The following is a 13,762-nucleotide window of genomic DNA, read 5'->3' on the forward strand; positions in this document are numbered from 1 at the left end:
CTATGTGAGAACTTATGATTTGTTACATCCTGTCATTTTTGTGATTAGTGCAGCATATGCAGGGGCACGCATGTCAAAATCTCAATACTCAGTGTTCTAATCTGTTCAGAGATGTGCATCACTGTGTATTAATCAATGAAAAGCCCAAAGAACTGAAAGAAATAGTTCCGAGTCACATCATCTTTTATTTTCCTTCAATCGGAGGGTAATTAAACGAGTAAGAGAATATGAAGAATGACTCATGCATGTGTATTTGTATTGGAATGTTTCTGACATGAATCATGAGAACAGACAAAGGAGTAGCAGTCACTGGCTGTTCATCGTTACATTTGTTGAGCTGAGATTGCATGAGAATTCCATCGAGATGTACCTTCAGATTACCATTACGAACAAAGATTAGCATGTAAAATTATGCGATTAAATCTTTCAAGTTTATCGAAGCCGCATGTTTTGTAGTTCAGATAAGAAAGTGGTGAGTCAAGAATTTTCATGGATCTTCCTCCATCTGAAAGAAACATGGAAGTCATGAAAGGAGCTGTTGGACATGATCCCCTGCCTGTGGCAAGGACAATTGTTGAGTCCCACTCTGTTGATAGAATTTAACATTTAGGATATTATTTTATACAAATCAAAATGCAAATATACTGAGGACTAATTGTAAATATTTTGGCATCAGTGGTATGTAAATGGAAAGAAGGAAAGCAGAAAGCAATGGCTTGGAGGGTTGTGAGGGTGACAGAGGACAGAATTATGAGGGTTTTTGCATGCGCCTCGATTTCCTCCTCCCTGCACTCCACGTATACATGTCGAAAAAGACTACGTACGATCGTATGGCGTAGCCGTAACGTATGAGATAACGTAGCCCGTATCACCAAGAAAAGTGTATGGTCATCATCATACATGTGAATACAGAGCAGCGCTTGCAGACTTAAAAGCCACAAACATGCATGATTTAATGGAGAAGACGTTGTTGTCAGTTTAGATGTGATGGCCTGCGTCGACTCGTCATCTGCTACCCATCCCCGGAAGTATGGTTTAGGGGTCTCATGTGTAACACAGTTGCAGAGTGGATTAGCGTTTGCAGCATAGAATGACACATCAAGAAAACTTTCCTACGAATACATGCTGATCAACTCACAGGCAAATGACACAAGGTGTGCCGACCAGTTGGAATCTGAAACATGGACCGAGCGCTTTATGATCAGGATCATTAAGATGATAAGGATGCTGAAAAGGTGGAGGGAGAAAACCCAGGGCCGTGGCTGTGGCTAGGAGTGGCGTGGACAGGGAAATGTGATGGGACTGGGGGATGATGGTGATTGGAGTCTTGTCATGGGGGCTCAGATTGGCAGGTGAGAAGGCCTGAAACCAATGTAATGCCTTGGGTATGTCTCTGATGGGGACTGGGATTGGGAAACTTGGCCTTTAGTCATATCAGTGTGGCATAAAGTTGGCTCAGGGGAGGTCTGGGAGCGCAGGGAGGCCTCCCATCTCCATGATCGCCAACATGGGTGGCTCTGCTTGCTTGGATAGCAATGGCGGACAGGGCTTTGAGTTGGTACACAACAGCTGAGACCTCATGAAAGCTTTTTGTAGCAGTAGTCGAACACAATTGCTCTTAACCGGAGATTAGCATTCTTCCTTGCCTTACCCGCGACTGAGAGAATGAATGGAGAGGCAATGAGATCACAACAGGGAGCCAAAGAAGAGGCCTCATGCTCGTGTTAACATGTTGCCAGTTGGCGGGGACACGCGTGACCTCTGCTTGGTTTAAACCATGGCGTGTGCGCCATTCGGGTGCAGGAGCTCGCAGCAGGGCTCTCCTTTTCTGTAGCTCTCTTACGTCATCTTCCATTAATCATCTCGGCGTCTGCCATTAATGTCTGTCGCCCTTTCACGTTTCTCTCAGCATGCACTTGTGCGTGCATGATTTGTGCGAACGGAGCATAAGAAAACGCTGATGTTTACAGCCTCACGCTATGGATGCAGGTAAGATATGAGAAGAAAAGCTACACGAAAGCAAGCAGATCATGTGTGATTCTGCATCAGCTGAAGGTATATAAGCTTATTAATCTACCTGTCAGCTTTGTCGTTCATCTTAAATGGTGATCTCGACAAAGCAGATTGAGGTCACACTTGTTTCAAGATGACAAAGATCTACAAACTCCAGATACTTACAAGAAATTTATACCTCCTAATGCTGGAGAAGAAAGAGTTGGCTCAGGACTGAGGCATCACGACCATTCTTTTCCATCCAAAAGCTGAGTATTGGATGAGGAGGAGGAGGAGGGATTCAAGGGAAAGCAGACGACGGAAATCAAGGAATGAAGGGGACAAATGAGATGGTGTCAGTGCAGCAGCAACATTGACTGAGCCCACAGCGCCATATAGAATCCTTCCCTCATCGTCATAACCAGCATCAAAAGCATACAAGAGCAAGCAGCATGATAAAGAATGTATATAGAAGAGCAGGAAGGGCCCATCAGCGGCGAGAAAGCAGAAAAAGCTTGCACTCGTCTCATCCGCCCACTTGGATGAACCTCTTATTTTAATCCCTGGATTCGGATCGTCTAAGTATTCTAATTAGTTTGACATTTAAAACGGATGCATGGAAGAGATGGTGGTGGTGGTGGGAGAGGAGATAGTGGTGGTGGTGCCACCCCTCAGGGAAAGGAAGCAAGCCGTGTGCTTTGTTTAGCTTATCCATACTTGTAAACATTCAAGCATAATCCTCCATAGTGACCTTATTTTATTTTCCTTTAATTTAGTTTATTTTCTCGATCAATATTTCAATCCTTCGTGCCAACCTCGAGCTGACTTAATCCAGTTGGAGATTGCAGTTTCAATCGGTCCACCATTTAGTGAGCCGGTCTTTTCGCAATTGGACTGATCGATCAATTGAGCCGGCCTTTCGTCTATTGGGCCGTCTCGGAATTGCCGTCTCAGCAACAAGTAGGGTTTTGCTCCCGCAAACTAAGCCGCCTCGCGACGCTCAGCAGCCATGGCGTCTCGCTGTTGCTCGATCTCGAGACCCGCTCTTTCCTTCCTCAAGCACGCGGCCAAGAGACCCGCGCGTACTTTTGTCGCCCCGAATGCTTCCTCTCTTCCTTGTCCTCCGTCACGAAGGCAAATCTCTCTCTCTCTCTCTCTCTCTCTCATACCCTACTTCTGCCGGTATTTGCGGAGACGGATTTTGATTGGTTTTGATCTCTCTTTCTTGCAGTGGCAGTGTTTATCGGGAATTGGGGTCGCTTCGGACCCTCCTGCCGCTCCACAGCGCGGTTTCTTCAGCTCGGTTGATCTCGAGGCTTGGGATCGATGCCTGCGGGAGCTCCTCGTCGAGGTCCTTGTCCCAGGGTACGCTCTGCGGCTCCGACCCCGGTGTCTGATCTCCCAAGATGTGTTCTTTTTCGCTTGGTTGAGTAAGCAGCCACTGGTTTCTTGGTTCTTTGTTTTAATTCCCTTTTGATACGTGTATTGACTGCATAATTGTCATTAGACATTGTTGATGTTTTTGATGGTAGAGATATTAAGTCGTTGAAATTGAATTACAAGTTGGATTCGAGGCAGCATGGGAATCTATTTAAGCTTCAAAAAAGATCAAGCAAATGCGTCAACTTTGAAATTTTTTTACCATTTACTAATTTATTGGAATTAAATTAAAAAATTTTGAAGATAGAAACAGGTCACAATTAGGCAATCAGAAAGATCTTATAATTCAATTTTAGATCTCTCTGCGAGTCTCTTTTCCTCGGCATTGTTTGACTAGCTACAGGGAAAAGATCGAATAAAAATAATGCAACATTATGTTCCTGATGCTTGCTTCTCCTTATATGGTGCTTCCTTCATTGACATTCTCAACTTTGTACTCATTGTGTTTGATAACCATTTATAGCTATGAGTTGTAATCCGCTGATTGATATTTATCAAATAGGTTTGCTGACTTCTAAGTGATATTTGCTTTCGGTCTCTAGGCCTCAGACAGAGTTTATCAATTAGGTTTTGGCTTCAGACAATTTATCCCTGAATTGGCAAATTCAAGATAACATTGGATATAATATTTAACTTGGGTTGAGTTGCTGCCAATTCCTTCCTTTTATATTGCATATGCTGAACATACACATATTATTCCTTTTTGCTCTTCAAGAAACTTTGCCATCTCTTTTTCATATGGGATACATCATTTTTTCTCTCCTTTAGTTTCGAATTATAGTTGACTAGGTGGTTTCATGGTTGAAAGTCAGGACAATACTTATGATTGCTCTAGTAATAGGAATATATTGGTGATCTATCAAGTTCCAGTGCAGTAAGGAGGGAGAGAGAGAAGTGGATATATGGCCATTTTTGACCGAGATAAATTGCCTTCCTGATCTTAGAGTTGGACATGCTACCATGTAGATGCTGCTATGTTTAATAAGTCTGCATGTTAAATTGCTTAAGAACCTAAAAGCTATGAAGCACAGGCACACGGGACACAGATATGGCGATACATCATTACGTCATTTTTTTTTAAATTAAGACATGGACATGGTATCTATATATATATATATATATATATATTATACAGTTTATTCAAATTATTATAGCAATTTAACCAGATGCAGTAAAAAGAACACAGATTTTAAAAAATAAAAACTAAAATTGTTTAATAATATGTTAACAGTTTAATAAAAACAAAAAATAACAAATTAATGGTGAATTCCTAGAAAAAGCCCTTGAGTTTGAGAATTTTCTTTTGAGTGTAGTCATGTGAAAAGACTGTTTTACTCCTGCCTCAATTGGACCCACTGCTGCTTCCCGCTCTGCACTGCCGCTACCTCCGCCACTGCCTCTGCACCCTCACTGGACCCAGGGGTGTCGTGGGTGTGGGCATAACTTTTGTCTATTAACATAGCATAACATGTTTTTCGTGGGCCTTCTTTGTAACTGTGCTGATTCTTTTCTTCAGCTGACTATTCAGATGCGGCCACTTGTCTTTCATAATTCATTTTTTCTTGCATTCATTCCTTTAGCAAGAAAGAGCTGATATATTCTCTTATTTTTCTACAGAGCTGGGTCTTTCGGTGCCTCGATAAAAGATCTTGCAGCATTAGGTGAAGTTTGCTTCCGTCTGTGTCCCTCCAATGGAGTCAATTCATTTTTTCTTGCTTTCATTCCTTTAGCAAGAAAGGGCTGATATATTCTCTTATTTTCCTACAGAGCTGAGTCTTTCGGTGCCTTGATAAAAGATCTTGCAGCATTAGGTGAAGTTTGCATCCATCTTTGTCCCTCTGATGGGATCATGGTCATTTATCTTTTATGAACGGTTCACGCAAGTTCTGATACAATAAGGATTAGTCATAGACATTCTATAGCTTGCCTCCAACTTGTAGTGCACGATACATTTGCTGTAATTTACTTTCTTACTTCACATTTGTTACTTCTTCATCCAGAAGAGCTACACTCCAGTGATTTTTATGAGCTTTTGCTACTTTATACATTGAAGTAACTCCACAACATCCATATAGCTTTAGGTAGTAGTACCTGTTTATTATACTCTCCTGGTCTATCCAAGAGTTGCAAAGTTATCTATTGTCCTATTGTTTCTCTCTCTTTTTTTTTTCCTTTTAATATTCTATTTGCTCATGTATCCCAATGTGGGAAAATTTTCTCCCAAATATGATTAACATGACAATAATTAGATAAAAGTTGTTGCCATCACAACCCATCAGCCCAAGATCCCACATCAACTTCTCAAGCACAAATACTTAACTTGATCAATAGGCCTTTGCCATCAAATTTTGTTTACGAGGCTTGATCGATGACCCATCAAACCAAAGTGTACCAAGTTAATCATTATTGAATTTGATATACTTAAGATGTTCTTCTGTGTTTTTTTTATGTTGTTCTTGTGTTTGGTACATGGAAGTATAATAATTTGAAGTACCAGATATGAAAATTCTTGTACCTTTTCTAATAAAAAAACCACATCAAGATAAGGTAGGTATTCAATTCTTTCACTCGATACAAATTAGTATGAACTTAGAACTTTAATTGGTGACTGGGGCCACTCTTGTCGCCTACTTGCATTGCACATATAGTTACCCATCAAATCATCATCATCATTTTTTTCTTATTAAAACCCAAGATGGCCAAGGAATTGATGCCATATTGATTTGGCTTTGATTCCTTTTTGAACAACCATTGATCCATGGACTTGTGTGATCTTGAGCAACCTTAAAATATGATATCGCGAATAGTTCATAATGTATAATTATATGTATTTCTGCATGCCTATAACAAAGGAATATGCAGCAGTATGTGGCGAAGAATTCCATGCTATTCTCAGCAGAAGTTTGCATAGAGAGAGAGAGAGAGGGAACTGACACAATATGCGTACAAATGTCAAGAACTAGGTAGAAGAACTTTACATATAAATATAGAGAGAGGGATGAACTTGATGATGAATAAGAGGTATCAGTGCTGCGAAGGTGATATGATGGTTTTGGTTTCACTATCATGAGATCGGGCTGACAACGATGTGGTGTCCTACGTGATATCATGTGACGCTGCAGATGATCACGAATCATTATACTACTTGATGGGTTGTCATTTGGGGAAGTGGGGAGCGTAGCTACCCGCGTTGCTTGATCGGCAAACCTCTCAAGCCAATGATTAAGAATCTTTCTTGCGAAGAAGACAATGCCTAAGCAACCAAAGAAGAAAGACTTTCCTGTTCTAGCTATGCTCCCCGTTCTTCTGTATCATCACTGCAACCCACTACAAAATATAATAGTCAAAATGATCTCTGCGTTTCAGATCAAGAGCCACGAGGCTTGATGGAAGAAGAGGTCACGACCATCGTGCAGTCTGATGGAAGAGGTCAAATCCCCCCCCCCCCCCTCCCTGTCCTCCACTGTGTGCAGAAAAGTGCGGCCCCAATGCAAGGCCTGTTCTAATCAGGTCGCCCAGCTCACAGTCTGAATCGACGGATCGTCTTCTCGGAACTGCGACGGCGTGCGAGGACGCGAGACGTCTGTTTCCATTCATGCAGAGGCAGCGTTGGTCGGACAAAATCTTCCTACAGCCGCAAATCTTGAAAAGGTTGACTTTTGCCCGATGGGGCAACGCAATATTGACTGGTGGCCCAGTCAATGCCCCACATGGCGATACACGCGTCACGCAGCGCTTGTGCCGACAGTCGCTTTCGAAGCTACACCCGATGTCCCCCGGCGGCTTTCCATCAGACGGCGACGCTCTGGTGATGGCAGAACTATTGGGACGGCATCAACTCGTCACTCGACAGTGGAGTGAGGTGGTGTGACACCCACAATCCATGCTTTTGTATTGCTAATGTGAGTCATAACACCATGATCACAAGCTAATCTTCTCTGATCACCAGCCTATTCTTTTCCCGGTCCACAAAACCTGATCTATATGTGGTGCCAATCAGCTAGTATTTTAGAAGATAAAGTGTCATTTTTTCTGCATTTTCCGATCGCGAATTTCTATAAGGTGAAGTGTCATTATCCTACTTTGTCCAATCACCCAGGCAAAATCTTGGAGATCTTTGTAGGGTTTCTGTCTCTCTGCGTGGAGAAGGGAGCATGAAGGCTCCACAAAAATGAAGTATAAGCATCACCAGCCACTTTGGTAGCTCTGGTGAGGTGGATGCTGGGTGGAAGATGGATCCTGCTGATGCATGCAGCTGTGGATGGCAATCACACTCGAACAGATGCCTCTATGTTTCCTTCCCCCTTCTTTTCTGCTTGTGGAGCCTGCCATTGTTTAGCCTGTGGGAGTAGAGTTGGCTGTCACCTCTCTCTTCTAGATCTGTCACTCGACTCTTGCCAGACAATCGCCGCATCATCATCATCATGTCCAACCGATGAACGAAAGATGAATTGCTGTAGTACGTTAACATGTAATGATCAGCAAAGCTTTTCTTCGGATAAAGCCGTTCCGAAGCAGTAACTTGAAGCCGAGCGACTCTGGAAGCTGCACAGGGACGAAGGAAAGCGTGGTTTCCTGAAGAAAGCAGACAAATGAGAGCCTGTCATGAACTGAGGTTGTAGGGATTCCCTACATCATGGGATGGAGAGCTCTCCTCCGCAGATGATGCATACAATGATCACTAGCAGATTCCCAACTACAAGTCATGCCTACGAATTAATGGACGTGTTGTCGAGCTGTGTGACAACGGTATATGTTTGTCCCATCTGCCTTGCAAGTGATATGGAAGCAATCATGAAGTCAGAAGGTGAAACAAAAATATGGAGCATTTATAAGCAACTTCTTTTACTGATATACGAGTAAAAATGTACCACCATAACAATGTATCGTAGACGTACTCAAAGAAATGAAAATAATGACTAAGAAAGCACTCGAGGAGTACACTTTGTTTTTTCTTCTCTCTTAACTGAGTGAGCTCCACATTTATTTGATCAAGTATTATTTATTTTCTATTTTGTGGCAGCATCTCATCATTGGATTCCTGCATTATGGTCCTAACAGATGCCAATTTGTCTTGGCATGTTGATAGCTTGTGACATGAGAGCTAAGGTACTAGAAATGGACAATAGGCATGTCTGTGAGAGATTGAAGGATGGCTTTTGAATGTGATATATAGTGTACAAACACAAACACACACATAGTTACATATATCCCTTAGGAATGGTATAATCTATCACTGTAATTAGACTCAATCATTACTACTTTTTTTACTGATTGTTTTTGTAGATTAAAGCTCATTCTTCTGCTTGTTGACCAAATCGGCATCGCAATACTATTAAGTCGGAATTCCAATCATGAATATCGATTCGTTGTCTGTTCAACGGGACATCATTTTATTTTAATGAATAATGATGAGTTATATGATTGATTATTCCCATCATATGAATTATTCATGTCGCGTCTTATGGTTTCATCAGTGATATTTTGCTAAATAAAATATACGATTAAAAAATCAACAGATCCAATTTCAAATAAAATGGGGACACTATGGCCAGCTTGTTATTGTTTGATTAAGTCACCAATATAATATCTCACCATTTGATGTACAAAAACACATTGTATTTAACATCTATCTTACTACAAATTTCAAAAAGTAGTACCAAAACAATTGTTTACAATTCATTTCTTAAAACAGTTGTATAAATTCATATTAACATGGTTGAATCAATCAGAATAAAACTGCTAAATTAACCATTATTAACTCAATTTTTTTGACTTCCTTAGCAAGTCTTTTATCAAAATATGGATGTACCATCTCAAAGAAAGCATATATGCCCAAAAGGGAACATATTAGTCAAAATTAGTGGTCTCCAAGGAACTATATGTCAATGTAGCATGTTGACATTTGATTCTGATTATTATTTTTCCCTATAGTCAGACATATAGCCCTATCAATATGTGTGTACATGTGTGCAATGTCTTTCCTTCAATAAAAATCATCTTTACATATACTAAAAAATGTAGGAACAAGACAGTACCCCCTCATCATAAATCATGCTCCCAACCACCACATTATCATGTCCAACTCTTTATCATTCTGATGGTAAAGTCAAGGGAAAACATTGCACTTATAATTTGTACCCTCCACCCTCAACTTTTATGTGGATGCTACATGTCTCCTTATATTTATTTCTACTAGTAATGATGTAGTTGTATGTAGGTCCTTCTTCACATCTTGAAATATCTCAACCACCATGTGTATAATTCTGCTCTAATACCTCCACAATTAATTAAGTGCTAATAGCATTAGGCTAGCATTAGAATGAGATATCATAAGAATGAAGTAGTCTAATCACATGTTAATTCCAAAATTAGAAGGCATAATAAATTATCAAGATAATCTTGTGTTCTTATACATCTTACTATACGAATACGTACATGGACTGATGCTTCAAAAGAAACACATGAATGTTCTCTCTAATATTGATGGCATATGATTATAATATTAGATCTTAGAAGGCATCAAAGTGGACAAGAGGAATTTAGTCGAAGTGACCATTTGATGCTTTCAATAACAAATTAATGAAAAGAATTAAGTGTGGATTTGACAGGACAATTATATATGTGTAATTAATAAGTTAATTAGTTGGGTTCCAAAGTACACTATACTATACAAAATTAGTTTTATGCCCAAACTTCTCTATGATCAATCTTATAATATTCCATTATTTATATGTGCAGATTCCATGATTTTTGTGGGTATAGAATGATCGGTTCAATATGGTTATTGACCTCGAATTAACCATATTAATTTAGAGTAGTTGAAGGGCATGCATGAAACCATTATATATGTATTTTCTCTCCTATTGGTGTATATATAATAAACATACATGTTCTCTACCTAACTCATGCGATAATTATCATTACATAGTTTTGGTGCCAATTCTATTAAGATTAAATGCACATAAAAAATTGTTGTAATCATGTCCTATGCAATAGATGTGTATCAAAAAAAAAATCTTCCACCAATCAATTTTATTTTGGCACTTGAACAATGATTTGTAGTGGTTCCACCACAGTACAAGAGAGAGATACCCAATCAGCCATACCCAAGATAGATAGGTAGAGAACTATCTAAATCAACCATACCCAAGATAGATAGATATCTAAATCTACATTTCAAATCTATGGATGTGGCCTTGGTCAATTGGACCCCTCTATTTCTTGCCCCCAATCCCATTAACTGAATAATAATTTCATGAAAAAGGAGCTGAAAAATCATGAGCTAATTTTTCATATCTGTTTGTATTGATCTCTGATTGGACCATATATATATATTTATATGTATGTATGTATGTATGTATGTATGTATGTATGATCACATTGATAGTGGCTGGGATAGATCTCAACATCACTGCCAAGAGAGGAATGAAGAAGAAGATGCTGCTGACAAGAGGACAAGTCGGATTACGCGTGCTTCATCTGCACAAAGGATTCCAAGTCCAAGCAGCAAACAGCATTCCTTACACCTTCTTCTTCTTCTTCTTCTTCTTCTTCTTGGACGAGGATGTGCCACGGCGTCAGGAGGATGTGCTGTTACGTTGCAGACACCAGGCCGTCTCCTACCCCTGCTCATGTCATTTTACTCCCCATAACCATGGCAAAGTTTTCCATGTCGGACAGCGAGCCGTCGCTGTTATGATGGCCTACTGTTTGGTTTATTCCCGAGCTCCCAAAAGGTGGCTTTCCATGTCCTTAACGTGTTTAGGCAGGAAGAAGAAGGTCACCTAATAGCGGTTTATTCATAGTTTTGGGATCGCTTCTGGGACGATAAGTTGACTGTTCGAAGGTGGTGGGTGTTTGATCGAACGCTCGACAAGGTGTTTGTGGAAAAGCATTCCTGAAATTAAAAGGTTATTGTAAGCTTGTTTTTTGGATAAAAAGGGATAAAATGGGGGAGGGAAGGAGCTAAAAGTTACGATACATCATAAGATCTTGATTTCCTTTGAAGTAATCCGCCAAAGATTTGGTGCTATATATGTACTTCCATTGACAGTACTTGTGGTACCTGAAGGACAAACGGGGTTCCCATCTGCTTACGCTCACTGATTGTGATATCAAGTACGAAGGGAGCAACAATTAGTGTATCACAGCACATGGAGTGACCCAGTGAAGCGTTGAGTCTTCTCCTTTATGCAGATGAAACAGATCTGTAGATGCCATTTCAATGGGTTCTTAGCAGTAAATGAGAGTGAAACCATTCAGTATCTACTGTTACTGAGATCTTTTGAACATATAATTCGCCAAGTAATTGATTATGCTTTTGCAGATTGATTCAATCATTCCTAGTGGAATGTTGGATTCTTTGGTCTGTTGACACTTGACAGCAGAGAATAAGGGAAGCAGCAGCAGCAGCAGTAGGAGAGAGGTGGTCCAAAAGGATGCAACACCTTGTGCAGGATGTGCCAGTTGACTCATTCTGATGTTTAATCTCCATCACTCTTTTTCTTTTCCTGGCAGCAACGAGCAAAGCTGAGGCTGAGCTGAAGGAGTTCAGAAGGAAGAAAGAACAGGAGAATTCCATGCCATGGTCACAAACACAAACAGCACAGAGTTACTATATTCACGCAAATGGAATGCTTCATCCCCTTCTTCTCCAACACTTCTCCCAGAATTCCAGACAACATTGGCTGGAATTTGCTAACATTAATGGCGGACAATAAAAGAAGAATATATGTGGAGAGAGAGAGAGAGAGAGAGAGAGAGGAAAGACAGCCATGATACAGAAGAAGAGCCATCAAGCCCTGATGAAAATTAATGGGCACGAGAAAGCAGAGAGATCAGTAAGCATTAGAGGACGAAGAAGAAGACGAAGACTTCATTAAGCTTGATGCTTAGTCCCATGGAAGAGCCTCGAAGATGGTGGTGGGAACAACAGTGTCCGACGCGGCCCACAGAGGATCTGCGTTCTCCACCCACGACAGCGGGAACGCCCACGCGTCGACCGGGTCTTCGTACAGGAACTCGCCCCCGGAATCGGCCGAGTCGAGGAAGCAGCAACCGTCGTCCAGCCGCGGCAGCTCGACGATCTCCCCGAGCTCGTCGGAGTCGGCCGGGGTCGACGCCGGGTTCTCGGACCGAGCGCCGGGGTCCATCGCGGCGGCCTTGGCGGCGGCCGCTTGCACGTCGCGGGGAGAGAGGGTGGCGGGGCGGGGGAGGGCACTGGCGAGCTCCGGGAAGTTGAGCACCGCGGCGGCGCCCTTGATGCTGAGCGCCGCCACGTCGTGGGCACGCGCCGCCATCTCCGGCGTCGGGAACGTCCCCAGCCAGATGCGCGACTTCTTGCGCGGCTCCCGGATCTCCGACACCCACTTTCCCCAGTTCCGCATCCGGACGCCGCGGTAGACCGGGTGCTTGCTCCGGTCCCGCGGCCGCTTCTCGATGGCGGCGCCGCCGGCACCACCGGCCCCCTTCCTCGATGCTGCCGCAGTCTGCTTTATTCGGTCTTTAAGAGCTTCCGAAATAGAAGGGGAGGAAGAGGAGGACGTCGAGGAGAGGGAAGACATGGAATTGGCGCTACTTTCCGGCTCAGAAGAGTTCGGAGGATCCGCCATTGACGCCAAAAAAGCTATCTTTTTTGTTTGCTCTGGCACTTTGCCCCACTCTGAGGCTATGCATCCAAAAAAGCCAGCTTTTTATGAACTCCCTGCGCTCATCTCCGTGGTATTACAGTGTCCAGACACCGGTGTTTCTAAGCGGCGGCACAGAAGAAGCTAAGAACAGAGGAGACGCTCCATCAACAATGGAATAACCATTTACCACAAACAAGAAAACTTAGCTGATCGCCAATCTCGTTAAGTAGCACGTAACATTTCACACGAAGAAGAGAGCAACTGCATACTGACATTGGCGGCTTCGACACATGATCCCAAAGCTTTCAGGAGAAGAGCAGAAGAGATATATAGATATGCCATCTTCCATCAATGGTAAAATTGTCGGAGAAAATTCTAATCTCCAGTGATAAAGAAAGTGGCTTCAAGTATCGAAATCAACTGCAGAAAGAAGCAGACAAGAGCCAGCATGAAACTACAGCACTTGAGATCACCAGAACGAAGACTCGGAGAGGAAGAGAGAGATGGGTGGGAGAGACAGAAGAGGGAGGGGGGTTTTAGTAGACGAAGAGCAGCTGGGAAGGGCGCAAACGTGCCAAAGCGACACTCTGCTATCACTACCAAATTAGAGTGACCCACACCTCACCCTTGATTGATAAATACTGATGAACCCTTCCCAGTAATCCACTCCTCTCGCCCAGCTTCCCCTTCCCTTCACT

At 42.2% G+C, this 13,762-nt stretch overlaps 2 protein-coding genes across 5 annotated transcripts; one reads left to right on the forward strand and one right to left on the reverse strand.

The window, feature by feature from the left end:
• Positions 1-2,890: 2,890 nt before the first annotated feature.
• LOC103984108 (protein NONRESPONDING TO OXYLIPINS 2, mitochondrial) lies at positions 2,891-5,427 on the forward strand. Of its 4 annotated transcripts, none has more exons than XR_010486827.1 (4): positions 2,891-3,126; positions 3,230-3,422; positions 5,050-5,093; positions 5,200-5,427. XR_010486827.1 is itself a non-coding variant. In XM_065108150.1 (3 exons), the coding sequence occupies exons 1-2, from the start codon at positions 3,002-3,004 to the stop codon at positions 3,387-3,389; spliced, it is 291 nt and encodes a 96-aa protein (XP_064964222.1). In that variant the 5' UTR covers positions 2,920-3,001; the 3' UTR covers positions 3,390-3,417; positions 5,050-5,093. The 4 variants fall into 4 exon arrangements, 1 of the variants encoding a protein (XP_064964222.1); XR_010486826.1 differs by having other exon boundaries at positions 2,922-3,126; positions 3,224-3,422; positions 5,050-5,108; positions 5,200-5,278; XR_010486825.1 differs by having other exon boundaries at positions 2,923-3,126; positions 3,224-3,422.
• A 6,593-nt stretch (positions 5,428-12,020) lies between these two features.
• On the reverse strand, positions 12,021-13,596 carry LOC103984109 (ethylene-responsive transcription factor TINY-like). The gene has a single exon (XM_009401541.3). The coding sequence runs from the start codon at positions 13,044-13,046 to the stop codon at positions 12,327-12,329; it is 720 nt and encodes a 239-aa protein (XP_009399816.2). The 5' UTR covers positions 13,047-13,596; the 3' UTR covers positions 12,021-12,326.
• Positions 13,597-13,762: the final 166 nt, after the last annotated feature.

This window comes from Musa acuminata, chromosome BXJ2-5 (assembly GCF_036884655.1).
Source record: "Musa acuminata AAA Group cultivar baxijiao chromosome BXJ2-5, Cavendish_Baxijiao_AAA, whole genome shotgun sequence".
NCBI classification, from domain to species: domain Eukaryota; kingdom Viridiplantae; phylum Streptophyta; class Magnoliopsida; order Zingiberales; family Musaceae; genus Musa; species Musa acuminata.

Bases quoted from the DNA above. Each gene is read 5' to 3' on its own strand.
- LOC103984108 (XM_065108150.1), top strand. From the start codon at position 3,002: ATGGCGTCTCGCTGTTGCTCGATCTCGAGACCCGCTCTTTCCTTCCTC. The intron at 3,127-3,223 runs GCAAATCTCTCT...TCTTTCTTGCAG, and splicing joins CCTTGTCCTCCGTCACGAAG to TGGCAGTGTTTATCGGGAAT.
- LOC103984109 (XM_009401541.3), bottom strand. From the start codon at position 13,046: ATGGCGGATCCTCCGAACTCTTCTGAGCCGGAAAGTAGCGCCAATTCC.